General features: G+C 39.8%; 1 protein-coding gene across 1 annotated transcript; it reads left to right on the forward strand.

Moving 5' to 3' along the window:
• adam10a (ADAM metallopeptidase domain 10a) lies at positions 1-27,130 on the forward strand. Its single transcript, XM_084360938.1, has 16 exons — positions 1-397; positions 5,474-5,624; positions 13,142-13,260; positions 13,740-13,898; positions 17,583-17,686; positions 18,147-18,305; positions 18,513-18,605; positions 18,790-18,973; positions 21,363-21,526; positions 21,648-21,831; positions 21,918-22,068; positions 22,182-22,365; positions 22,475-22,595; positions 22,718-22,938; positions 23,074-23,200; positions 24,286-27,130. Exons 1-16 carry the CDS (start codon positions 346-348, stop codon positions 24,390-24,392), a joined length of 2,280 nt encoding a protein of 759 aa, XP_084217064.1. The 5' UTR covers positions 1-345; the 3' UTR covers positions 24,393-27,130.
• The last annotated feature ends 163 nt before the right edge of the window (positions 27,131-27,293 follow it).

The following is a 27,293-nucleotide window of genomic DNA, read 5'->3' on the forward strand; positions in this document are numbered from 1 at the left end:
TGTTTTCCTGTCCTTATTTTAAACTAAACGGGGCTCTTAGAAGTGATTTATAGCCGGCATTTAGAGTCCCTCGACCTATGACCACAATAGTAGAGGGATGGGTGTGTCCTTGCTTTCTTGGCAAAATACGCCGGAAGGGAGGAGGGACTGTCTGTCGGTGCATCTGTCCGTCTGACGTCGGGCTGCTCGAGACAGACGTTGGTGCCGCCGTGTGCTGGGGATGGGAGCGATCTAGCTAACTAGGAAGGACGACTATACCTTTAAGTGAAAGAAAGCGAAACAAGAAACATTCAGCGATATCGCTGGGTCGCTTAGCTAGTTTACCGGGCTTACAGGGACTTCGATATGATATTAGTCAAACTAATTCTCTTGTTCTGCTGCCTACGAGATGTTACAGGTAAGTTTGCCGTTGGTTTACAGGAAAAGGAAAGTGCTCAGTGATCGTCAGTGAAGCTGCCCCTAATCGGATCAGGCAGTTGTACTCTGGCTATCTAACTTGCTAGCTAGCTGGCTAATGTTGACGGTAACTGCTGCTAATCCGTGTTTACTCGTCAGTGTGCGGAATAGTTCCCCGAATAATTTCGTTTGAGTAATACAGGTTGAGTATTCAAATGGAGAACAGCGTGTTTTTTTTGACAGGTCCTGACCGGTAAACTAACGTTACAGCGCTAACGTCTGTAAACACACACTTTGAATGGCGCGGATGAAAAACACTAGGAAGTAATGCGAAGTGTTCAGAGGCGAGAGGATAATGTCAAAACAACAAAGTTTAGCTGCGTCCATAAAGCAGCATGTAATCTATACATAGCATGTTACTCATGTAGATATGTGATATGCCGCGCTGCTGCAACATTTGACAGATATTACATCTGTCAAGCAAATCGCCAAGCTGAGCGTTTCTAAATCTTCCACCATTGACCTGAAGTGACCCTAACTTAAACGTTTATTTGGTCCACAGCAAAAAGATCCATAATGTCAGCTAGCTTGATGTCCCTGTCCTGTTCTTCCCTGGGATAAATTACAATTTATTGTGTTGATTTCACCACTCAAAATTAGTCAGGGATATTGAGATACTTTAGTGTTTATCTTGATTGTTCATTCTGTGACATATCTGAATTTTTACTCTGAGTTTTTGTGAATATTTTTGGGGAACAAAAATAAGTCGACACATTTCATTTGACTTTTATTTCATATCCATGCACATGCATATATGCACCCATATCCCAATATACCTAACTAATTTTGAGTAGTGTCGCAACTCATCCATCTTTCAGTAATTTTGTCAAGTGCTTACTAAAGACGTTCTCTTATCTCAGTATCATATGTTTATCTAAACAGGTCTCTGAGGATTGTTTGGATGCAGATAAAAGTGTGCTGTAATTCCAGTGAATTTAATCATAGTTTCCATCTCAGTGAGTCATAATTAGTCAGACAAAAAATTTTAACCCTGAAGATTACTGTCTCCACCTTATCGCCGACTCTCATCGTGGTATTGGTATTTTATACCATTTCCGGATTTACAAACAGTTAAACAAACTGAAGTGTTTCTGAAGATTCAGAATCCAGTTGCGCAAGTGAAGGGTGAGACAAAGCACTACAAAACCAGGACAGGAAAGCAAGCTGGAGGTTTTTTTTTTCTTACTTTGTTTCCATGCGCGTTCTTTGTGACAGAGTCAATCATAAGCTAGCAGAATTGACATTGCAATTCCATTGATTGGTAAATATTAGCTTGATCACTTTTCACAAGAAGATTCTTCGATGTCATAGTTATGTGTTGCAAGTTGACTTTGTCTAACGGGAAAATTATGCGTTTTTTTTGTTGAAAGATTGTAATTGTTTACTCATGTTTCCAAAAGCCTACATTTATGGTTTGTTCCAGATATGTTTCATGGCGCTTACTCTTTTGTCTGTTGGTGTAAAAACAAAGTGTGTGTTCAGAGCCTTCGCTGCACAAGCCGTGATTAGGGCAGAGTGCAGCAACATCCTCCTTGCATGCTGCCTGGCATATCAGCAAACACAGCAAGTTCTTATACAGTAGTGCTAATTCAAGTGTGAACTGAGAAAGCCCTCCATTTTCTTAATTCTTACCTTACTTCTTAACATTTATTGAGCAGACAGAAACGTATCACGGCTTCGGCTGTTCACATGAACAAAGAGAGAAACCGTTGTGTACTCTAAGGGAGAGGAAAGGGGGGGACAAAAGACGTCCTCATCTGAACCTGCTACAAACACCTGGCAATTTGTTTCTTTCCACTAAACCACATACTATGTGTGGTTTTGAATGTTTTAGTGTGAACGATCAAACATTTCTGTGGAAATCAGTGTTTCAGGTAAACAAGGTTATCTCACTTTTGACACAGCTGTTGTGATTGGTCTGCTCAAATTGATGGTATGTTTATGTAATGTAGCGGTTTCGTTATAGACAGTCTCGTTCAGACCTGATGCTTGCAGGTTACAGCCAACCCTCTTGCTGTTATTCTTCCAGTACCGTATGATACATAATGATGCAGAGAGACATTCTGAGTTGCTCTGAGCTGTGGGTTGTCTGATGTGTCATGTTAGCCAGCCTGCCATCACCCAGCATGCATGGTAATGTGAGGCTCAGATCAGTTGTGATCCATGCTGTTTCCACCTCCTCTGTTCCTGTCAGCAGTTTCCTCTCTGTCAAGACTTGCACTTCACTGGGGCACCTGAGGCTGAACCAGATCGCACTGAAATCATGATGACGTAGCTTTTACAGTAAAACTGACTGCCAGTTATCGTTGCTGTCTATACATTTCAGTGAGGTCATCCATTTAAGCCCAAATACAGTAGGATATTGTTACCTTACCGTCAGGTCATGAATCAGTAGTTTTTCTCAGCATTAGGAAGTACCTAAGAAAGAGGGTTTAGTGTAATAGAGGTTGATGAGTAATTTAACAACATGACAAGATCCAAGATCCAATTTGATTTTTGAGTATTCCCCAACTCGTCAAGTCGAGGAATAGAGATATAAAATAAGAGACACAATATATTTTAAAAAATGAAGGCTTTGAAATAAATAAAAAAAAGTCTAATATATATCATGGGTGAGTTTTGAGTTGACTTGATATGTTGAATGATGAATTGAAAATGAAAGTGATCGTTAGTTGCAGCTTTGTTGAAAAATGTTTTGAGCATGAGGCTTTTATATGTAATGTGTGATATTCTAAGATACATTTTATTGAGTCATGATGGCAATTTAGTTGTTTGAACTGGTCCTGAGCTTGATATATTTAAGAGGCATTCATAACCCTGATATTGGTAGATGTGGTCAAATTGTAATGACCTAAAAAATGATGAATTTAAGATGGCTTGTGGCCATTTAAGGTTTAGGGGCTGCAGTGAAGTCTCTTCAAATGAACACTGTTTTAGTCTGGTAGGAATGCTGTAACACCAGTTGAGCCCAGTGGTTGACAGACAGCCTTTCCCCCCCAAGCATTTTACGCGGTATTGTTATTGACACAACCGTTGCAAAGATAACTGGATCATTTCCATTTTCCTTTGTCACAAATAACAACAACACAGGACAAAACGGGAGTTTATTCCATCATTTAGTCTATTGTGTAATTAAGGAATAAGTGGCCGTTAACCTTCCTTTTCCCGTGGGACTTTGTGTCCAGCGGCATGGTGAGGTTTATAAGGAACCAATGTAAATGCAGATGTTTTCATTATTCTGTATCCATTACACTGTGCAATCAATATTTACATCATAGTGATACACTGAATAAGAAAACTTGTTGCAGGTTTAAAGAGTTTGACTTTTAACAAAATCTGTTAAATTTCCTAACAATTCTCTTGATGGCTTACATTTTGTTCTTATCCAGTGTTGGCCTGTGTATTAAAAGACATGACGGTTAACTTCGGAGTGACAGTGTTTTATCAATGATCATTTTATCCTCCGCTTAACCAGTGTATAACTTTCACTTCAGCATGTAAACAACATCACACATGTTTGTTTGTTTTTTGACAGTGTAGGGCATATTCATATATCTGAAACCAGGATTAGGATGTTTATATACTCCAGTTGCCCTGAAAACAACCAAGGATGCTAGTGTGCATGTAAAGGCTCTCTATTAGAAAACAGCACATTATACTGTAGTTGCTACATTCTTTTATTTATGATATTTTTGCTCCTTTTTTAATGTTTTGACGTGAGCTGAAATGTTAAAACAGTCTAGAAATAGTGAATGCTAAGTTATTCTGCAAGCCACAGTCTGTTGACAAATCAGCCTTGTGCTGTCACATTATTACATATTAATGGAGCTGTCACATCCTACTGAGAAAGCAGATCTGGGCAATCTGAGCTGGCAGTGTTTGTTTTTGTACAAAATCAACATATTCTCTGATTAATTACAGCCTCGCTCTCTCACCCCAAAGTTGTCTTGTTCATTTTCCGTCTGGTTGTTAGTTCAGTGTAGTTTGCTGTCATTAGTTTTATTTGTGAAGAAGGGCTAAAGTAGATGATTGTTGGAATATTTTCTTGCTACATTCATGGACAAGTTACTACTAGCCTGGTACAGCCTCTCCCAGTCTGGGGAGTTGTGACTCCCACCACAGCAAAACAGTGCAGGGTAGAAAACACAGGCAAGGTGGTGCTTATCCCTTTTGGCAAGTGGGAGTCTTGATATTGTGTATTTTGTACATTCTTTCTCTACAGAAGCTTAAAGCTCACTGTCTGTCTCACCTTTTTAAATGTACCACTCGCTATTGAACTTAGATCCAAAGGCTGCTTTTGTAGCTCACAGCAGAGCATTTCCTATTATGACCCAAAACTTCAGACAGATGCTTATTTAAGGGAATGCTGTGTTGCCTTAGGAATGTAGATTAGCATTTAAACAGCCTCCAACCAATTCAGCCACTGTTCTTGCACAATGACATACAGTAGTACTGAAACAGAACCGCAGTCACCTGATGTGCATCATGTGCTCCTCACTTGTGCTTTAAACTGACTTTCTTTGTCTTTGTGAAAAGAACAAAGAAATGGTCAGTCTAAAAGCCGGCTGGATTACCTCTGTGGTCACATCAATAAGCTGAGTAAGCCTGTTAAGCACATATAGTGAGTGACAGCTTGTACGATAGCTGAACACTGTTACAGAGATTCATCCCAGTTTTTCCAACCAGGCTACATATGCCTTTAGTTGATCAGACAATAGTCTGTGAAAGTGAAACATGTTAGCTTTTTTCAGTCACCTTGTTGTAAATAAGATTCCTCAAAATGAATGAGTGTATACAAATATGAATTGATTATTTCATTTTCACTATCAATGGAGTGCTGACATTTTCTTGAACACATTAGGCTCTCGTATCTTTCTGTTGTGTCAGTCAAATTGTACATGAGATAGATAAATACTCACACTAATAACTGAACCAGAAATCATAGAAAAATGTCAAAGCTAAATGTGTGCCTTGTGTTTGTTGACAAATACTGATGAGCTGTTGAACTCTCTTCCAGGTCAGTTTCGGAACCCCTTGAACAAATATATTCGCCATTATGAAGGTTTATCATATGACACAGAAGCCCTGCACAGCAGTCACCAGAGAGCCAAGAGGGCACTCTCTCCTCAAGACAGGACTGTGCAGCTGGACTTCCATGCACACGGAAGGTTAGTTTTAGGTCAACACACACACACACACACACACACACACACACACACACACACACACACACACACACACACACACACACTCTGTGTCCTCCTCACTTTTTCATGACTCTCTTTCTATGTCCTGACTTTACCACATACTATGCTGCTCAAATTTTACATTCGTCCCACCCTGTGCACTACAGTTGGAAACTTAACATACTGTAAGACTTGTATTGTATGATAAATCTCCAAATAGATTCAGCATTTTTTAAATTTTTTATTTAAGAATATTTTGAACAATATTAAGCACCTGTAGTCTTGTCTTTTCTTCATGACCTCTATCTCATCATGGTCAACCTTTACCTATGCTGTGCTGGGCTTGTTGTGCTTACGTAGTAAGTCATTAGGTTCATCACCACAAGATTATATTTTCCTATGCAATGATTAGCAGGCAATGCATTTGAATGTGAAATGGATATGAAAATGTTCACTCAGTTCCCCCTAGTGCTGTGAGATTAATTTATGTCTAGGTTATACTATTTCTGTATTGAACCATCTGGTCATGAAAATAACTGCAGCCAAAGACAAAATAAATGTGACCACAATCTGAGTTTAAAAGTCCATGTGTGGAAAAGAATGTGGTATTTTCTTTGCTTTCGACAAGAAATATGTGAAAATTAAATTAACCCTATAAATTTGAGGGATTGATCTTAATTGAGTGGGTTTTATACCTGGTATAAAAGACACCTGCCACTATGGTGAGGCTTCTCCGGGAGCTGCAGTGACAATATTGTGGTTATTTAAAACTCTGAAAAGACCAGACTAACCACATTATTGCAGACTTTAATGAAATCCTTCCCCCCTTTACCCCTGATAGTAGAGTCCCCTTGTATAACTTCCACCTCTTTCTGCTTTAAATGGGTTGTAATTGGAGATGAGCCCTTGTCAAGGCCAAGTTGTCTGAGTACAGTGGTACCATACCTGTTTTGAAAACAGAGCATTTCAGGCGATAACACTGTTAAAATGTTCTCTGATTTGTATCAGCTGAGTTCGTGTCACTTGGTATAAAGTCACAGCAGACTGCAGCAGAATGTGTGTGAGAGAAACTTGCTAATAAATGGCGCCAAAAGTGGAACAAGAAGATAAATGCAATGAATTCCAATTGCATTAAATGCTGTTGATGTGTAAACTTGATATGTCTTCATACCCAAATCATGTCTTTGTTTAAGAACAGAACATTTTTAACTCACCTTTCTGAGTCAAAGACAGTAGATGCAACAATGATCCAGTGGCAATGTTTCAAAATGTTACGACAGTCTTTCTGAGTGTAATGAAAGGCTTCAGCTCACACTACAGTCATTACTAGACCCCAGTTTAGCCTCAGCACATGACATAGAAAATGTGGACTAGCTGGCTTGCCTTGACTCACTAACAATAGAAGTTTGTTTTCTTTTGCCTTTAATTTTGTCACCCCTTCAGTATCCACATGCAGTCAATTGTATTTTAAAATACTGTTTTTATGATTGTGCAGTTACGTGGATTTTCCTGTAAATAGGAAATGTTTGTTCCAATTGCCCCTTTCCGTCTCACTCTCATTTATATCGGCTTTTCTCTTTTATCATGTTTTGCCACGTTGAAGAACATAACAATGATTTACCTCAGACGCACTGTTTTTCCTGCAAGGTCCCCCTGCGTTCCTCTTCACCAGGCCTGTTTGTTGTAGGTTATCAAGGCCCTGTCAAACAGATCCCTTTCCTGTGTTTATGTGCTCTTTCCTGTCCATGCTAGCCTAGGACGCACTGCCTGAATTAGTGAGGCAATCACAGCGTCATGCAGCATTATCATTTTCAATGTCTGAGCACTCTGTGGTGTCTAAAGAGGATATAAACTATATACACATTATTTTGTAGAGGAAATTGTATTGGGGATGGTTTGCAGTTTGATGAAGAATCTTGTCCAAATGGACCGGTGGTATATCAACTGTAAACAAACTCCCATGGATGGCTAGGAGCAAAGGAAAAATTAGCAGCACTGCACAAACATGGCATGTTGTGGAGCAGGCCAGACATTTTCAATAGAAAGTACACAGTGAAAGATTTATGAACAGTTAAGACAATTTCTATGAGGAAAGAATAATGAGGAAGTGTTGAAATATTGATAGTTACGTAGTTAAAGCCCTCTAGATGTATTGTTACATGACGGTTACATTTGTGGTATGAGGACAAATTATGTTAATTTCATCACTGTTTGTTGACCCAGTAGAGAAAGAAAGAAGTTTAGCTTCATATTATTGGCACTAGTTGGCACAGAGTTGTGGAGACAGCATAATATACCTGTGTACAAGCTGTAACAATATCATAATTAAGTATCACTTTTATGATGTTGACAGTGTTTAGCTATATTGTTTTGTAATGTATAAGAGATATTTTACGATCTTTAGGCTTTTGTCTGATGTATTGACATCATATTGTACATAAGCATTTGTGTGAATAGTGATAAAGTTAGCTTTAAGATGGACAGAATCAAGCCAGTGGTCACAAATCTTATTCTTTACATCCTTGCTGAATTTTATTAGGTTTACAAGTGTGGGCAGTCACATAAACACAGAGACACACTCTCCCTTCTGTGAACCCCAATGTAGGGCTGTGTTGTACTGTTGGTGGTTTGTTGTAACAAGAGAAAAGCTTTCTTGTGAATGCCCACTCACATGAGTATTTGTGGCTGGATCAGGTGATGGAACAAGGCAGGGCAGACTGTTGTCTCTGTGCAGAGCTTCTTTACAAAGTGAGGTGCCACAAAAGTAGTCAAGCACTGCCTATTCACCAGCCTCAGCTTCCTGTTTTTGAGAAGTAATCATCACCCACACTGTTAATGTTTTTTTTCACTCGCCTGGTGGGGCAGAAATCTTCTTGCCTGAAGTCTATTTTTACTTGCACCTGTAAAAGATGTTTTATTTATTAGCCGTTATCAAATAACAGCAAAGACTGGGGTCAAATGTCATGTTTAATCTTATCTGCCTTGCTCTCAAACTTGCAGCAAACTGCGCATCCTCTCACTAAAGTCCTGTTTCCAGAATAATTGAAATGCTTGCTCTTCAGCTCATAAGTGTCTTTACCTCGCAGCCATTTTCTCGATCGGCAATACACATTTGCAACTCTCAGCAAAGATGGCAAGGAATCGAGAACAGCCTCAGCTCCAGAAAAAATGTTTAATAATGTTTAATTATTTTTTCACCCATGCCTGAATGGGCAAGTGAGTTACTCAAGTCCCTTGACTGACAAGGCATTTTACTTACTCTTCTTATCTGTTTTCTAACTGTGATTATACTCATATTACAAGATTAGAAATTAGTGGATCACATACACAGTTTCTGTGGTCTGTTCATCCAAAAAGCAGTGACACTGTCCAAATTAAAGCAAATATCTAACGTGCTTCAAATGAGGGAGAAAACAAGCAGTTCTGTGTTATTTAAATGCCGTTTATTCAAATCAGGGTAAACTTCAGGTAGTTGATAGCTTGTCATCTTTAAAACATAAAAAACATACACCATGGTAGAGCAGTCAGCTTGCGACTGTCTGACTTCTACCTTCCTGTCTGTGGTACGCTGTACTTACAACTGTGCAAGTAAAGAAGAAATACTGTGGCCTTCCTTTATATTAAACATTGCAAAAAGTTGAACAGTCAACACACAAAGCAAATGCAAGAGAGGGTGCTCCTCCATAGAATGTATTAATTTAGCCAAATTGCTCAAAATAGTTGATAAAACATGTTTTAAATATACAGTATGTACAGTATACTGTAGCTATTGACCTCCTGGTAGGTATAGCGTCTCTGTAGACACTGCTTGAGGGCACTCCTTATCTTGAGCTGGCCTGCTTACTAGGCAAACTGTATGACTGTCAGTTTGCTCAGCATTTGGGATATGTCTGAATAATTTATCAGTCAGCTGCTTCTGTGAGATGAGACTTGATCCACAGCCTCTTCTCTGTCTCGTCTGTTGCAAGCTGTGTGTTTTCTTGACTGGAACAGTGATTGTCTTTCTTTCTTTTTCTGACATTGAACCTTTGACCATCTAGTGATTTTTTTTTTTTTTTTAAATTTCTTTTTTGTGTTGAAAAATTCTTTGTTCTATTCGTCTCATCCACTCTCATGTTTGTACTTACTTGCCTGGTTGGTTCGCACCAAGCCCCTGAAAGGCTGAAAGTTTTGTGTTAAGTATTTTGCGTTACCTCACAATACATTTAGCTTTCCCTCTGATCCTTAAAGAAAGGCTGAGCTGTATTATGATATAGTATTAGGTTTTATGTACTGAACCACTCCAAGGGACTTCTGCATTGCTGTGATTATGACTACAGCCATAAAGTGGCAGGGCTTTGGCTGTTGCTGTCACTGTGACTATGGCTTTCTTTGAATGTTATGATTATGGCTGTCCCACATTAGTTTTTTAAGGGGTGTGACACTACATGCAGAGGTTGTGTATGTGCACTGAATTGACACGGAAGTGTTGCTCGACTGTTATCTTGAATTTACTGTCTTGGTATCACACCTGTCATATCTGATAGAGGTTGCAAAGTTTAAAATCGCCTGTGGCGTAAGTATGCTTTCATGGCTAATTTTAATAGGAGCAGTACAGACCGTGGCTGAAGTGCGGTTGCTGTAGCCATATCCACAGAATCATGGATTCAACCACAAATGCAGCTGCAGTCTGAGCAATAACCACATCCACAGCCACAGTTTCAACCAGCACAGTCAGTAACTTTATACTGTCAGAGCTTGGCTTTAAAAAGGAATAATAAGCGATACATTAATTTCTCATTTCTGTCATGTGCTTTCCTGAACTGGCAGGAAATTAACTAGATTGGTTTAGATCAACTTAATTATCCACCACAGAGGATGTTTTTTTTGCTACTTCTGCAAAAACTGTTACTCTTTAGGGGGAATTAAAAAAAAACAAAAAAAAAAACAAGAGCAGCTACATGTCAAGTGATTCTCAGAATAAACATCCCCGTAGCTGTTCTAAAATTACTGACTTCACATGATCAAATTTGCAAAAAGTTACACAATGCAGTTTTTAAGCCGCTAAAATTGTGTTTTCCCTGTCAATGAATACCTAAAATGCCACTGCAGTTCGCCAATATGATAATGCAGATTGAAATTGCAGATTCCAACTGAATAATGTACTTATGGATTCAGCAGCTGTGACCGGTGTGTGGCATCATGGGTCAACTGAGCTCTTGATGGGGCATAGATGAAGTCATGAGGTCGTATTGATCGTTGTAAAGTCCATTAATAAGGTGGGGAGAGGCCAAGAACTGTAACGGGTGTGCCAGGATGAATAACAAGCAGGGGAATTCGGACTAAATCTCTTGCCAGGTGATCTCTGTGTCACTGACTTCAAAGAGTAGGTCATTTTACCCTTCATTTGAATTATTCCTCTGACAGACGTTTCCTTGTTCAGAATGCAGACCACATCATAACAGACGGCTAAAAAAATGGGAAAAATTCCTTTTAACTTTGCATTCATATAAAGACAGATCCAGGCCTGGATACATATAAAAGAGAACATTGTGATCAAAAACAGGGCAAGAAAATATTGATTTCCTTGGCATCAGAAACACAAACATTAGTTTGCTTCTTGAATAATTATCCATGCCTAAGTAGTGAAGGAAACCAATAAGTAGAAGATATTGTACCAGTGACAGAAAGGGATGTGTGTGAAATGACAACAGGAATGATGAAGGGAAAACTGAATACTGAGGAAGGTCGAGGAGTCATCCTGTTCAGGGATATCCTGGACTGTGTCTGACCTTTTTCAACATCACCTGCTATCTCACTGTCCCTAACATTATCTGTACTACTCCTCCCCACAGTCTACTGTCTGTCTCGTGTGCTCAGTTTCTTTTGGCTTTATTGTTTTTATCTACTCATTGTCACTCTGCAGTAAGCCTGTCTTCACACATTCAACCCCTTTTTATCCCTCTCAACACACCTGCTTCTTCTGTTAACGGTGTGCCCTGTCCCTGAGCCACTTGGAGGTAAATAACCCTCTACTTTTGGTCTGTCCCCCACATTTTACACAAACATTGAAAGGGCTTTCCACCAATTAATAATTACGACCAGTTTACTTGTCATGTGGTGTGCCACTCAGCCTGACGTCCTCTGAGGGTCTGGAAAGAGCTTTCCAAAGTCTGAAACAAAAACCTTGCTGATGACATCACATTGTCTCATCTCAGCTATCTTCAGACAGAATACCTTTAGCAGAAAGCCTGTGTTTGAGGATACCCTGTAGGTTTTTTGAACACTAGTACAAGTTTGATACCATGTTGTTTGTGTCTTGTGTGCGCGACATGATAAAAAGTCCTGCCGCTGGTTTTATGCTGTTCTGGTTGACAACTGGTTGTGGAAATACGAGTGTAGCGATGTGCCAACACAAGCAGTGAAGAACAAGAATGTAAACAAATGCAGGATTTGAAAGGTTGTGGTGGTTAACTATGTATGAATTTAAAGTGGTGTGTCCTCTCAGTGTCAGGCCGGAGTTGCTCATTAGCACACCACTGTAGTCACTGCTGCTTTACCACTGTCACTCTCAGGGAAACCTCCAACCGTCTCACCCAGCAGAGAAAACTGTGTCCTGTCACCACCGACATACATCCCATACATGTCGGGTTTAAAAAGGATCTGTGTCTCTGTACCACATGTCCGTAACTTGTGTTCAGCTTCCAGAAGCTTGAAACAAACTTAGCTATACTGAGGAAGCTAAGCAAACAAAATGCAATCAACAACAGCATGATTGAAAGAAACACATTAAACAACAGCCAGCAGAAAACAAATACCACTGCCAGAAATGTTACCAAGCGTCTTCTGTTCGCCTAACAGAGCAGGTTTAGTTGTAGACTACCCTAAAATGTGTTTTGACTTGTTCTGGATTATGTTAATTTAAGACAACTAAAATGGTACCATTCATAAATGGCTCAGCATGAGTAGGAATGTGAACATCATTTGAGTCATCTGCAGGAAGCTTCACACCTTGGGACTAAACCGCGTGATTATGAAAGAGATTCTCGGTAAGGAGTATTCCTCTGAACTACATTGCCTTCTGGAAAGTTACAGTAGTGTCTCATGTGCACCTCATGTGATGCTTGCCTTTTTGTCTTTGACATCACAGTTATGTGAACAAGAGGATTACGAAAAAATGTACTGTGGCCGTGCACAAGTGTTCATGTGCTTTTCCTCATGACATAATTCTCCTTCCGACTCACTGAGTATAGCACTGAGCAACAGCCAGTGCAGCAGCAATGTGAAGCTCAGTAAAACGGTGTAAATAAAGCTTCTTTTTCTGCCAAATTCTCTCTCTGCGTGTTTAATACTAAAACTCTACGGTGAGAGCATGACATTAGCGGAGCTCCAGGGTTGAGTGTGAAACTGTCAGCAGGACTGTGTGTCGTGCTGCCCACGTGCCAGCGTGTCAAAGAACAACTTTGCCATGTTGTGACATGCTCGTGCTAATGAAACATTTTCTCCTTTTTTCTCTTTAGATATTTTAACTTGCGGATGAAGAGAGATGCATCTCTATTTTCTCCAGATCTCATCATTGAGGTGTCAGGAGAGGAGACACCCATTGATACATCACATATTTACAGTGGAGACAACTTTGGTAAGTCCAGCTTTTTCTGCAATCCACATCCTCTGTCGATGCATGGTTTCTTAAAGGGAAATCCAGTTAGGGTGTTTTTATTTTCAATTAAATTAAACGTCTGCATCCCTTCTCATTGTATCATATATATCACCCTGCATTATATCTCACATCATTTCTTGAACGACGTCTTAAACATTTCAACTGAGTGTTTTTATCTGATATATTTTTATGTGCAATATGAGAGAGAGAGAGAGATTTAAAGTTATTTTTTGTCCAGTCTTTATCACGTCACAGTCCATCGCACACAGGACTTACTGTTAGCTTTCATCCATTTCTTCCTTCCGTTCTTTTTCCATGCCCTTCCTGGACATCTTCCTGCTGCCCGTCTCCAGCAGAGTTTAAATGTACACAGAGAAAAAAACAAGGCTGTTTGTCCTGTTGTGATAGGTTTGTGTGTGTGAAATAAAGATACAGTGAGATCGTGTTCTGTGTTTCAGGTGAAAAGGGCACACTGGCCCACGGCTCTGTGGTTGATGGCCGCTTTGAGGGCTTCATTAAAACCCACCAAGGGACATACTTTGTTGAGCCCTCGGAGAGGTACCTTAAAGACAAGGATGTGCCCTTCCACTCCATCATCTATCATGAAGATGATATCGGTAAGTATCTGCCATTGCATGTGCATCACTGAAAGGTGCTGTGAGGCCTAGGGCAGCTCCAGAATGTACTTAGGGAAAGGTTGTCACTCTCTTGTTTTTAGATATGATATTTTAAACATGTGGCTTGTCGGTTGTAGTACAAGTACTTTTAAGGGTAGCCTTCTCAAATGCATCTTTGTAGGAATGTATTGACAAAAGATTAAGAGAGTTAAATATTTTTAGGGATGCAGAGTAGTACATTTTTTTCAATGAACAGTATACTTCATATTCTGATACCAATATATGGGGAAAAACCAAAAAAAGAAAAAAATCCCACCTAATTGTGGATAACATCAAGTCTCTCCTGTAACAGGATTAACATTCTATTAAAGGTGCAATATGTAAGATTTTTGTTGTTGAAAACAATCAAAAGTGGACTGAAATTATCAACAGAATCTGAAGAAATACTAATTTTGACACTATGACGTAAATACATTATTTTTAGGGGATACTGACGAAAGCATACTAACCAGCTAGCCCCAGCTCCCTTGCAAGTAGTGTAAGCACCAACAAAACCCTGGTGCTCCAAGCTCATCGCATGGACTGCTAACTGCACTGCTAACTGAGCTACCTGAGCTAATGGCAGCTACAGTTAGCAGCAGATAGCAGCTACTCTTGTGATTTGATTGTGATTCTACAGGAGGCTAGCTCTTACATATAATGTACATGTACTGTACATATATGTTCAGTTTGCACTGATGCCAATATTTTACCTTAAAGCCTTTATCAGCTGATAGCAATGACATGCCAATATTATCGTGCACCCAAATATTTTTATCTGATGTGTTCTGTGTTGTACATAAAATTGAGCCAGTATGGAAGGAAGGATGATTGCTTTTCCACTATGAGGGATAAAACTGTGATGTGTGGCAAGTGTTGTAAAGTAAGGGGCTTATGGTAAAGCAGTTAATGGACTAGCCTGACGAGCTTGGAGAGAAAGTTATGTTTGACGGAATGGTAGCAGCAGGATTTGGCTCTGGGTCCTTGGCCATGGATGAGGTGGTCAGCGTTTATTCTGGAAGCAGGAGTGGAGCACTGCAATGTGTGGGCGCATGACTCAGAGTCATTTCTAAGGTCAGACTACAACCAACTGATTCTCGATTAAGAAACTGCCGGCTTCAGGCCCAATCTTTTCCTCAAGAAGAACAGAAAACTCTAATGTTTTGAGGAGATTTTAGACAGGTGACGTGGGGGTGTCAGCCCACACAGTAAAACAAACACTGCCCGAGTAGAAACATAAGCTAGTGATGTGAGACTCATGATTCCATCCCAAAGAATTGCATGAGAGGCAGAGAGTCTGATATGAAACCCACCCTGGCTTCGGGCTGACTAATACCACACACACACACATACACACGCACAACCACACACACACACACACACACACACACACACACACACACACACACACACACACACACACACACATAAACACAGACATGAGGAGGTTCTTTTGAAGGACTGAAGGAAATTCAAGCAAATGTTTAATGTATTTGAAATCGACTTGCAAATTTGATTTTAACAAAAGCACATATTGAGAGGCCCCAGCAGTGGTTCTGATTTGCTGAAGTCATCCGCCCACAGTTGGAGCATGTAATTCCGTCAGCAGTGACGGAGAAGAAGCTGGTTAGATGGAACAAAAGGTTGCAGGTTAAAATGAGGACAAATGAAACCCATTGGATTAATAAAAATGTTTGTATGTCTTTTGGCCTTAATTCCTGCTCTTTATCCCCTCAGTAACTCTGATTTGGCAGTTTTACATACAGATTTGCCAACTTATCACTCCTGAGTACGGGTGTGGTTGGCCCTAACAAAACTTGTGTGGATGTTTTCCAAAGTTTACCACAGGTTCATGGTTACACATTTGACTGTGACAAAGGTGGAGGAGTGATGTTTTTGAAAACAAAAAGAGCTTTTTCTCACCTTTTTAATTTGCTGTCCAAATTGCAAGGGCCTTTCGATTAGCAGTTGAATGAGATGGCATTCACTGTAGGGACAAAGAAGGCTTTCTCTGAAAAAATTGAAAATGCATTGTCAGAGGTTGAATGCGTGGTTTCAGTGTGTGTTCAGTCAGTTTAGTAAACAGCACCGTACTGTTCTCTTTTCTGAATGGCCAACAGTGGCTGTGAGACTTCAGTCGGGGATCATACGTTTTGCAAATACAAGCAGCTCAGAGGCAAGTGAGCCATTAGTTTTTAACAGTTTGATTGAAGCCAGCATTATTAGAACACATTGATTTGCAGACCCAGCTAAAAAATATGCCATCCATAAATTAGTTAATCTTTTTGAAAGCCCATTTTGTATGCCAGCAATTTATGATCAAATAAATCAAATACACCGGTGTCACAGGTGTAATCTTGTGTTGTGTTAAATCAAGTTGCCTTGGTTTACTCTGGTAATGGGTCACTGAGCTGTTCTGCAACATGTATTTTCAACACAGACTGGGAAGAACGTAAAGTGTGTCATTCCTTTAAAAGCAACCGCATACATATTTAAATAGACAGAATATTAGATCAACATAATGTCAAGTACAGTGGCAAGGGGAAGCATTATAAACTATGTTACACCTGCACACTGTCTGCATTGTTCATTATCGTGACACTTTGGACACTGACCCTCATTAGGCTTATAAAGGCATAATACCGCATGGCAGCAATTTGCCATTTACTTTCACTATGATCAACAACTCCTGCTGTTGTTTTGTCTCACCTGCTGCTGCGCTGAAACGACTAGTGCTATAATCCTCTTTTAAACTTTTAGTTTCCATATTAAACAAGCTAAAAATAAACATGTTCCTCTTCACCAGTCTGTTTATTCCTTCTTTATCCGAAACTGCTTTATCAATTTGACCTTTACATTATTTGATGTGGGATTCCTGTATGGGTGTGGCCAGTGTTGAACTGCTGTGTTGTTACTATCAGCAGAGATGGTGATTGTATATCATGAGACTGATCCTATCTTGTTTTTGTGATCTAGTAAAGGCAGCTGCTAAAGCCAGATGGTAATGTTATTTAGCAGATGTAGCGTTGTTTGTAGTGCTCCGACTTACAATTATTTTTACTGTTGATTGATGTGTCGATTATTACTTTATTTAACGATTAGTTTCAATGGAGTTTGGTCCAAGTCTCAAGTCTTTCTGGGGCAAGTGCCAAGCCATGTCACTCACTCAAGTCTAGTCTAGTTAAATTCTTGATCTGAACTTGTAAACAAAAAGACTGGAAACTCTTCATGTTGTACACAGACTTTGTGTGAAGGCCCATCCCATTTGCCCTTTGAAATTCAATGCAGAAGAATGTCAATGCAGTGTGTGTATTAGCTTGGGGAGAGCATTGTTACACAGCTGCAGTAAATTGGAAAATGTCTGGGTTAAGCAGAGAAGCAATTGTTTCAATTAGTAGAGGAACATCATGTGTAATAACTTTCTCTGCTCAGTTGACTGATATAAAGGAAATGGAGGAACTCTGATGTGTGGAGAGAAAATCCATATCGCTCAAGCTTTTTTTTAAATTTTTTTTTTTTTATGCAGCACCCAGACTCACCCTGATTCACTTTCTCCAGCCCTGCTAAACATGGTTTTAAAGAGGTCCATGGTTCAGTGTAAGCTCTTCTCAACCATTCCCTTATCTTCTACTCTCTATCTGCCAGATTATCCTCATAAGTATGGCTCAGAGGGCGGCTGCGCTGACCACTCAGTGTTTGACAGGATGAGGAAGTACCAGACATCTGGAGTGGAAGAGGAGTCAGTCAAAGTAAGTGCCACTGCCAGCTTCACAACAAAGCCCCTCCCCCTCCTTGCAGCTCATAATTAAACACACAGATGGACAAAGAGATTAAAAAAGATCGCGTCTCTTATCCATCCCACCTCACACTAACAGTGAGAGCATGTGTATTTTTAGCAAAGGTGTAAATGCTTTCAGTCGTACACTTGTTTATTAGCCATGTTGAAGCCACACTCAAAACTCTAAATACTCTTCAGGACAAATGAAGAGAGTCTTTTCTTCCTAACAAGGGCTGAATTCACCATTCTGACAGTATTGAACTATTGTTATAAAGGCTTGCAAAAAAGAGAGAGAAACGGCTTACTGTAATCAAAACTGTATTTGGCTGGGGTAAGAGTCAGCCATCTATTTTACTCTCCTCAGTTTCTGACTACTATGCTTTCCCCACTCCATCTCACTTCTCCTCATGCTGACTGTTGTTTTTGTACAGGGGGTGAGCAGTGTGTTGGAAGATGAGAGCTCCCACGGTCCTGTTATACTGAGGAGAAAGAGGGCAGCGGCGAAGGAGAAAAATACATGTCAACTCTTCATCCAGACCGACCACCTCTTCTTCAAATACTATGGTACAAGAGAGGCTGTCATTGCACAGGTACGGTCCCATGCATGCAGAAGCTGATTGAACCTATTTGCTGGCACCTATAAACTCAAATATTTATCATATCTTTAATTAAAGGCCTGATTAAAAGATAATATTAATGTAATAATATAACATCGTCATGCAACAGAATCATCCTTTTATCATCATCCTCCAGAAACTAGCTATCATGAGTTGTCTGAATGATGACTTTCTCTGCAGATCTCCAGCCATGTGAAGGCCATTGACTCCATTTACCAGGGCACAGACTTCCTGGGCATCCGAAACATCAGCTTCATGGTTAAAAGGATCAGGGTGAGTTGATTGTACACAAAGAATTTGCTTCGAACCTCTGGTGAATCAAATGTCAGCTAGGTTCAGGCTGCCAGAGTTTTCTTCGCCAAAGGCTTTTTAGTTTCTACAAGGTCTGTCTACTACTGTAGGGGTCTCTCTCCTTTGTCACTTCTCTTCTGTAACTGTTCAACTCTCATTTCTTCAGATAAATACCACCAGCGATGAAACTGTGAGAAACAACCCTTTCCGCTTTTCCAACATCGGAGTGGAGAAGTTTTTGGAGCTCAACTCTGAACAAAACCACGACGATTACTGCCTCGCCTATGTCTTCACTGATCGAGACTTTGACGATGGGGTGCTTGGCTTGGCTTGGGTTGGTGCTCCTTCAGGTTGGTACACAGCACGACCGCAAGCACAAACACACACAACCCTGATAATGACTTCCTCCATTGGTGAGACATTTCAGCAGGGTCGGTGCTTTCAAACACAAGGACTTATTCCAGTTGAACAATACTCCTCCTATTCGCTGCACTGATCTTTGGCAGGATAATACATTTTTGGACAGTCTAATCATTTCATCTGTGATTTTGTAAAAGCAATATTATGTAGAAATTGGCAATTTGTTTTTGATTTGACACTTTGAGTTTCTGAGTGCAACACGACTAGGACTGCACCTAACGCTTATTTTTTGGATTAATCTAACTTTTTTTTTTTTTTTTTTTTTTTTTGATGCACATTACGTAAATCAACATATTTACGTCGATACGTCCATGAACTAATTCTGGCCATTATCCAATATACACTACAAAGGTGTGAACTTAAATATTATTTTCCTTGCAAAAAGAGGGTTCCAAAGTGATTTATCTAAAAACTCAAACATTATGCTCAGAGGAGGAAGAAGAAGAAATGAAAACAATCTGTCACAGTGAATAGAACGCATTTATGTTTTAGTCATTATTAATCTGCTTATTTTTTGCACAGTGGTACAGGAGTAGAAGGGCAGCTAGATGTGAACATACATCTCACTTTGAAAGTCACTATGGTGGTCTTAAAATGTATTTATCTCCTAATGTGATACACAGGGGAAAAAGCATTATAGGCGTTATGTGCTCTACCATGATTTTACAATGTGTCAGCTGGTTGGTATGAGAGTATAATTTAACGTATTCAGATGCTTTATGTCATGAATGATACTAAGAAACCATTGAAATCTACACATAGGAGCATTTAATGTAGTAAGTATTGCATTTTGTGAATATCTTAATTTTTGAGAAAATAAGTTGCTGCTTCTGTTACAGATTCATACATGTTTTTGATGTGGTATTAAATGCCAATAGGAATGCCTCTGCCTGTCCTCGTCTTTCAGGATTCATAATGACATCTTATTTAAACTGCTTCTTTCCTCACAGACACATCATGCATGCATGAGTGATAGTTATAAAGGGTTCTCTTTCATTTTAATAAGTTCAGACACCACCATCTCAACATGACGAATACAGCAACAAACACAGACGATCAATACGGGCAAATTAGGAATGCTGTAAGCTAAAAGGATCGATTGAGTATAAGAGTTGGAGAGGAGATGGATTGCAGCTAGCAGTGGGCTGATTGTTTGAACAAAGGGAGACTGGAACAAACGGCCATCAGGGATACTGGTCAAGCACAACTAATATGGATCCTATTTGATGTGACCAGTTGGTGTTGAGATATAAGTGGCTTCAGTGGAGGAGCTGCATAAGCACACACAGATACATATATGCAGCATACAAACATTTAATGTGCAGGCAGACGCATGTATACTTGCACATAATGGACACATTGTTTATTGCTTTAAGTGGTTTGGTCTCATGTTTCTGCACGAGTGGAGGCTGCCTCCTTATGACTGGGTTTATGGATTATGGAAAAAGCAGCTGCAGCAATGCAGGCATGCTTATTGTTCACGGTGGTTGCAAGTGTTTTCTAGTCTTTTGTTGTGCTTTTCAAGTGGATCTTGTTTTAGGCATTTTCATTTTAGATGATGATTCAAAGTACAGAAAAAGACAGCGTTTTTAGCTGGCATATCTTTGTATTCACCACTATAAACTCCTTGCACAGTTTATTATTATTACCGTCACTTAAACGTGAAGATGATTGAGGGCAGGTTTATTTACTAGGATGTTGAGTAAAAATATACATATATATTTAAAATGATCAGAATCCCTACGTGGAATATGTTGATGTAACTAATAAGAATGATGGAAAATTAAGACCACAGTAGCTAGAAAAAACTGTAGTTTTATCATTGAAGTGCCAATTGAGAATCTATTTTCTGTTGCATGCTGGCACCTTTTCTTCTGCTGATGCAGGTGGTCTGTGTTTGTCAGGGTGGCATCTTTTAAGATTGTGTCTACTTTAATGGCTCACATTTTCAAAGGAGAATTTTAATAAGATAATTTTTCTTCTTTTGCTCGATGCAGAACAGGGGTGATAGTGACATTACAGCATCAGAGACACTTTGTTTGATATTGTATCTGACACCACATGTTATACACCTTTTTATAAAATCTGATTTTAGACTTTGTCCTCGTTAATGAAGACCAATATGTTTTTAGTTTTAATGGTTAAACTGACACTGCAGAGACCTGGCCGATACATTGGTCAATATTGTATGAACTAATAATTTCAGCTAACTCTTTTCCTTTCCCCACAGAAACAAACATGTTTTTGAAGCTGATGTGTAGCGTGTGTATTTCCAGTAAGTAGCAATCCATTCTTATATTTCCTAATCTCATGCAACAGGAAGCTCAGGCGGAATCTGTGAGAAGAGCAAACTCTACTCTGATGGGAAGAGGAAGTCTCTGAACACTGGCATTATCACTGTGCAGAATTACGCCTCCCATGTCCCTCCCAAGGTGTCACACATCACCTTCGCTCATGAGGTTGGGCACAACTTTGGCTCCCCTGTAAGTATTATGATTTAAAACACTGGCCTTCACCAGTACACTTCCTTCTCTTGCCAAGTTGTGCAGCATATTGTATGCAAACTGTCTCTTAAGTCTCTTTGCCCTTTGTCCTGTTTTACAGCATGACTCTGGGACCGAATGCACCCCTGGAGAGTCTAAGTTGCAGGAGAAAAAGGAGCAGGGCAACTACATCATGTACGCCAGAGCAACATCAGGGGACAAGCTCAACAATAACAAGTTCTCCCTCTGCAGCATCCGCAATATAAGTGCTGTTCTGATGAAAAAGAGAGATGATTGTTTTGTCGGTAAGTTCTCTCTTATGAACTAATTTGTTCCCGTCGATGTGTGAGAGAGAGCTCCCGTCTTCATGCTGTTGTGTCTGTGTGTACAGAGTCTGGCCAGCCTATCTGTGGTAATGGACTTGTGGAAGCTGGAGAGGAGTGTGACTGTGGCTACAGTGATCAGTGTAAAGACCCCTGCTGCTACAATGCCAATGAAGGGGAGGGCAAGAAGTGTAAACTCCAACCTGGCAAAATCTGCAGGTCAGATGTGATGTGCATGCCACTAAAGTACAGTCCCGTGGTTTGTGAAAGTATTAAACATTGTTGTCAATAGAACATTTTTGATTGCATATTTATAATTCTTAATTCCACAGTCCCAGCCAAGGCCCATGTTGCACAAAAGAGTGTACTTTCAAGGGCGCAGATGACAGTTGCAGACTGGAGTCCGAGTGTGCCAGAGAGGGCAAGTGCAATGGAGCTACTGCTCTGTGTCCCACCTCAGAACCAAAGCAAAACTTCACATCCTGCCATTCAGAAACACAAGTCTGCCTCAATGGGGTATGTTAGTTTTAGTCACCCTCTTGCTCTTTTTCTCGTGTTTGGATTGTGCAGTTTTTGAGCTCGTGTTTGTATTGAAAATGTGTTTATGTCTGCTTGTTTGGACCAGCTATGTTCTGGTTCCATTTGTGAGAAGTATGGACTCGAGATGTGCACCTGTGCCAGCAAAGATGGCAAAGATGGCGCGGATGAGGCAGCTGAGCTGTGCCACGTGTGCTGCATGGAGAAAAGTGAGTGGCAGGCTGCGAAAACACACACAGTAGTAATATTAAGCCATAATTATGTAATATATATTATTGAGCTGAGATATCTTCAGTGTCTCAAAAGTCACCTCTTCTCCTTCTACTCTCAGTGAACCCCAGCACCTGCAGCAGCTCCGGCTCAGACAAATGGGCCGCATTTTTCAACAAGACGGTCACGACGCTGCAACCTGGCTCACCCTGCAACGACTTTAAGGGTTATTGTGACGTCTTTATGAGGTGTCGCCTGGTGGACGCTGACGGGCCTCTGGCAAGACTTAAGAAAGCCATCTTCAATGCAGCGCTCTACGAAAACATTGCCGAGTGGATAGTGGTGAGTGTCTCAGTCAAAGAAATTGAGCTGTTGTAAAGAGCTGTCAACACAATGTCACAAACACATATAAAACTATTTATGTGGCGTTTCTGGCCTGTATTAAGTCATTCTTTAATATCACCCTTTGTTATCCAGGCTCATTGGTGGGCAGTGCTGTTGATGGGCATCGCTCTCATTATGCTAATGGCCGGCTTCATCAAAATCTGCAGCGTCCACACCCCCAGCAGCAATCCCAAACTGCCCCCACCAAAGCCACTGCCAGGTACAGTACATCATAGATGTTTATATTTACATCAAAAATGTTGTGGACTGTTTCAGTGCACTGCATTCATTTTAGACAATAGAAGTTTATTGTTAATCTGTATCTTTGTCGTAAGTGTTTGCGGGATCTTTGTTAAAAATGCATTCTGTTTTTATTTACGTATTACACAGTTTTACAACCTTTTTCGAATGGAGTTGTTGGATATGATGACTTAGATCAGGGCTTTTCAGTCCTGTGCCTGTGGGCCCTCAAGAAACCTAAAAAAGAAGGAAGGGTCATTACGTCATGAATCTTTGGTGCCAGACTGTCATGACAGCTGTATTGAAGTCTGTGGGAGATGGATGGAGAAACACATTAAAACCCAACATATCTACGTCATATGAGTTCTAATGAAGAAACGCCTCCAGAAAATGAAAGAACAACGTGCTGATAAAACAAATCAAGTCGTCAACCTACTCTCTGAAGTGTGTTCTTTCATTTTCTGGAGGCATTATTTCATCAGAAGTCATACGATGTAGATTTGTTGGGCTTTAGTGTATTAGACTTCAATACAGCTGACACTAGTCTGGCACCAAAGCAAGATTCATGACGTAATGACCCTCCAGTCTTTTTAAGGTTCCTTGGGGCCCTTTCTCCTGCATGTTTTAGATGTTTCCCTGCCTCAGCACCTAATTCAAATGAACAGGTCGTCATCAGGCTTCAGCAGAGCTTGATGACGAACTGATCATTTGAATCAGGTGTGTTAAAAAACAATGAAACACCTAAAACATGTAGGAGCAGGACTGAAAAACAGACTGAGATGAATTCTGTGAAGGCAGCCTATGAATATTTTGAATGTTTGTTTTTTTTTCTTTTTAAACTTGCAACATAATCTATTATTAATCTTTTCATTTGTAAAGAAGAGTAGAGAATAATGAGTCAGGTTATAAGAGTCTTGCTACTGTCTATCAGGAGAACTGGATCTCTAGCTTCAAATACATATTAGATTTCACATGATATTACTGTATTTGCCTCATCTTTTGTGCTGTGGACACCTTTCTAAAACTATGCATCCGTATCCTTATTTTTCTGTCAATGTTCTGTAGGTACACTGAAAAGGAGAAGACAGCAGCACGCAAACCAGCAGTCACAGGCCCAGCGCCACCAACGTCAGCACAGAGAGGACTATCAAATGGGACAGATGAGACGCTGAGACACTAGTCTGCTCTTCGCCTTGGCTCTTCCTAGTGCCTACAATAGGAGCACTTCTCTCCAAAGAGTTACCTTTACCACCTATTGCAAAATTCAAAGAACTTGAAACTAGATCGATTTCACTGGACAAAAAGCCTGAAGGGGTTTTTTTTTTCCTGGGCCTAACAAACTCACTCGGCACCTCTGCTCTGAGAGCCAGATTAGCAGTGGTTCACACAGCTTTATAGGAAACGAATAACTTTTCCAATGAGGGACAGGAGGAGAAATTCACTGATCTCTGTTATGTGGTCTTAATATTTGAATGCTTATTTTTTATTTTATTTTTTAACAGAATGGAGGAGAGAGAAGCAGCTGTGTGTTAGAGTTGCCTTCCTCTGTCCTCCATCTGTGCTACCTTTTCTCTTTCCTATTCTTCCTCTCTGAAGTGCTGCCATCTTCAGCACAAAAACAGGATTGCAAGTAACATGGGGTTTTTGTTGCCAATCAAAAACAACATTGAGAAGCTGAGTTGGAGGAAAACTTATTTTTTGCCAATTTAATTAGATTGTTTTAAGTCAAAGCACCATCAACTGTTGTTGCTTTTTATTTCTAAAGCATACATGTTTTCTGTCAGTGTGCAATTGTACAGATTTCGCAGTAGGTTTTTTTTTTTTTCTGTGATTCAAATGGAATTGATTTTCTGTTTGACAAATTATTATTTACGTTTTTAATTCACTTTCTCAGGATTAATAACACAGAAAACAAGTGTATTGAGTGGAAAAGATAGCTGCATGTGTATTTCAGGGTAAAGTCCCTCCTGGCTGAAACCTGTACAGAAGGGTTCACGTTAGCTGCAGAGGGGTCATATGAAAAGAATGTATATAAATAAGATTATAGTATCAGATGAGGGGCTGTGGAGAAGAGGTTGATTATCTGGATATGTGTCATTTCTCTTTGTGATGTGGTTTTGCAGCTACATTTACACAGAGGTATAGTCTGGGGCTGAAACGAATGATGAAAGAGTAGCTTTTTCATCAACCTGATTGTATCACACCTTTATTCTGTTACGGCTGACTCGTTGCTTTGGCACTGATATGTGACACATGACATTTGTACGTGTACGTCTTTACATTCAGAATGAGAATAGTGAAATCACATAGAAGGATGTGTTTAAAGTTAACAGTGTGGACGAAGAAGCCCACCTTTATGAGAAGTTATGATAGAAAAGAAGAGTTGTGGTATGATTGTCCCGCCCACATTTTCACCTGTGATCTGTCCACTTTTTGAATTTCACACACTGGCAGTTGTTTAAGTAATCTGTTAAAACCACTTCAAGGCAGTTATTTCCTCTGGGCCTCCGCAGCCAGATGAATGTTTCTGGTTGAAATGTGATTGTGGATTTAGCTTTTATTGATTTTACTTGCAGTTCAGATTATTTGTATATCGTTGCAGAATTTAATCAGTTGAGGAAAAACTATAGCTTCTAATTTTATTGTTGCTTTGTTGCTGCTGTTTACAGACATTTACCAGAGTGAACAATCACTGTGTCAGCCACCCACCGCTGTTCTGTTCTGTCCTGTCCTGTCCTTTCTTTTACTAATGATCGGGAGTTTGTCAAGGAACTTTGTTACCCTCATTACGCCCTCTTGATTTCTTTAATTGCATCAAAAATGTGCCTACTCAGAGCAGTGTGACTGAAGTTGGTGAACTACTGTCAGTGCTTTGTACCAAGACTGAAAATATGCATGAGGTGGCAGTTTATCCATGCAGTTATCAGACTGGACTACTGAAACTGAAAGCTTTGTATTGGAAGTGGTGTGGTATAGGGCTTGGCAATGTCTGATAAATACAGGAAACGTAAGTGATGATTGATATACAACTATATAGACCAATATGTGAACATTTTAATATAATCAGATTTTTTCAGCTTGTTTGAAAGCTAATAATTAGTATTTACTTTGTGTAATATTATATTAACACCCAGTGCTAATTTGGCTTACCTTGTGATTCAATTTAGGTCAACTTCACTGACAGATGGATGAGAGTGCAGAATACTCAGAGCTGAGTTACTGGCAAAATATAAAAATATATATATTTATAGTTTCTTACAATTATTTTAGGAGAGAACACCTTGATGGAGAAACGACAGACTATTTTTTCTTACCCTTGCAAAAGAGCTGCATGGCGCACAGCTGCAGCTCAGTGTTGTTTCGAGGATGTTGTGTTATCCATCAGATCGATTCTATGCAGAGTATCACAGAGCTCAACACCGAACAAGTTAGCCTCTTCACAGAGAAATGCCTTCAATGTTTCCTCCTGTAAAGGTACATTGAAAATTCTCCTGTGTTCACTCATGTCGATGTGGTACAGCAACATTTCTGAACAGACAACAATGCAATCCTCTGTGGCTTCTTCTACTGATTTTCTTTGTTTTTTCGGTGCTACTGGTAGTGCTTTTTCTTGGGTCGGAGCTTAAAGTATATTTTTCATTATCTTTGGCAAATTTTAAAGCTTTGTGTGTGTGTGTGTGTGTGTGTGTGTGTGTGTGTGTGTGTATGAGAAAGCGCAAGAGAGAGCTGCTTTGCTGAGTCATTCTTGTATCTTTTTGTTGATATGGTAAGATGTGGGGTGTTTGGGGTTAATGATACTCTCTGGGAGGGGTTTTTTCTTTCTTTCACATGTGTTGCTATGATGTTGAGCAAATGTGCACTGAAGTGTAATTGATGTAAACAAAGAATCCAAAATGGTATAGATTCAGAACTACTGTCTGATTTTAATGTGTCCTGTGTTTTATACAATGTCTTCAATGGTCTGTTTGTTTTTGTTGATCTTTTTTTGTTCTGTTTCCCGTTCTGCTTACTTTGAAGATCTGACTAAAATTGCAAAGGTATTGTGCAAAAGTATAATTTCTTTTGAACTACTT

This window comes from Pagrus pagrus (assembly GCF_965226575.1).
Source record: "Pagrus pagrus genome assembly, chromosome: 1".
Classification (NCBI taxonomy): Eukaryota; Metazoa; Chordata; class Actinopteri; order Spariformes; family Sparidae; genus Pagrus; species Pagrus pagrus.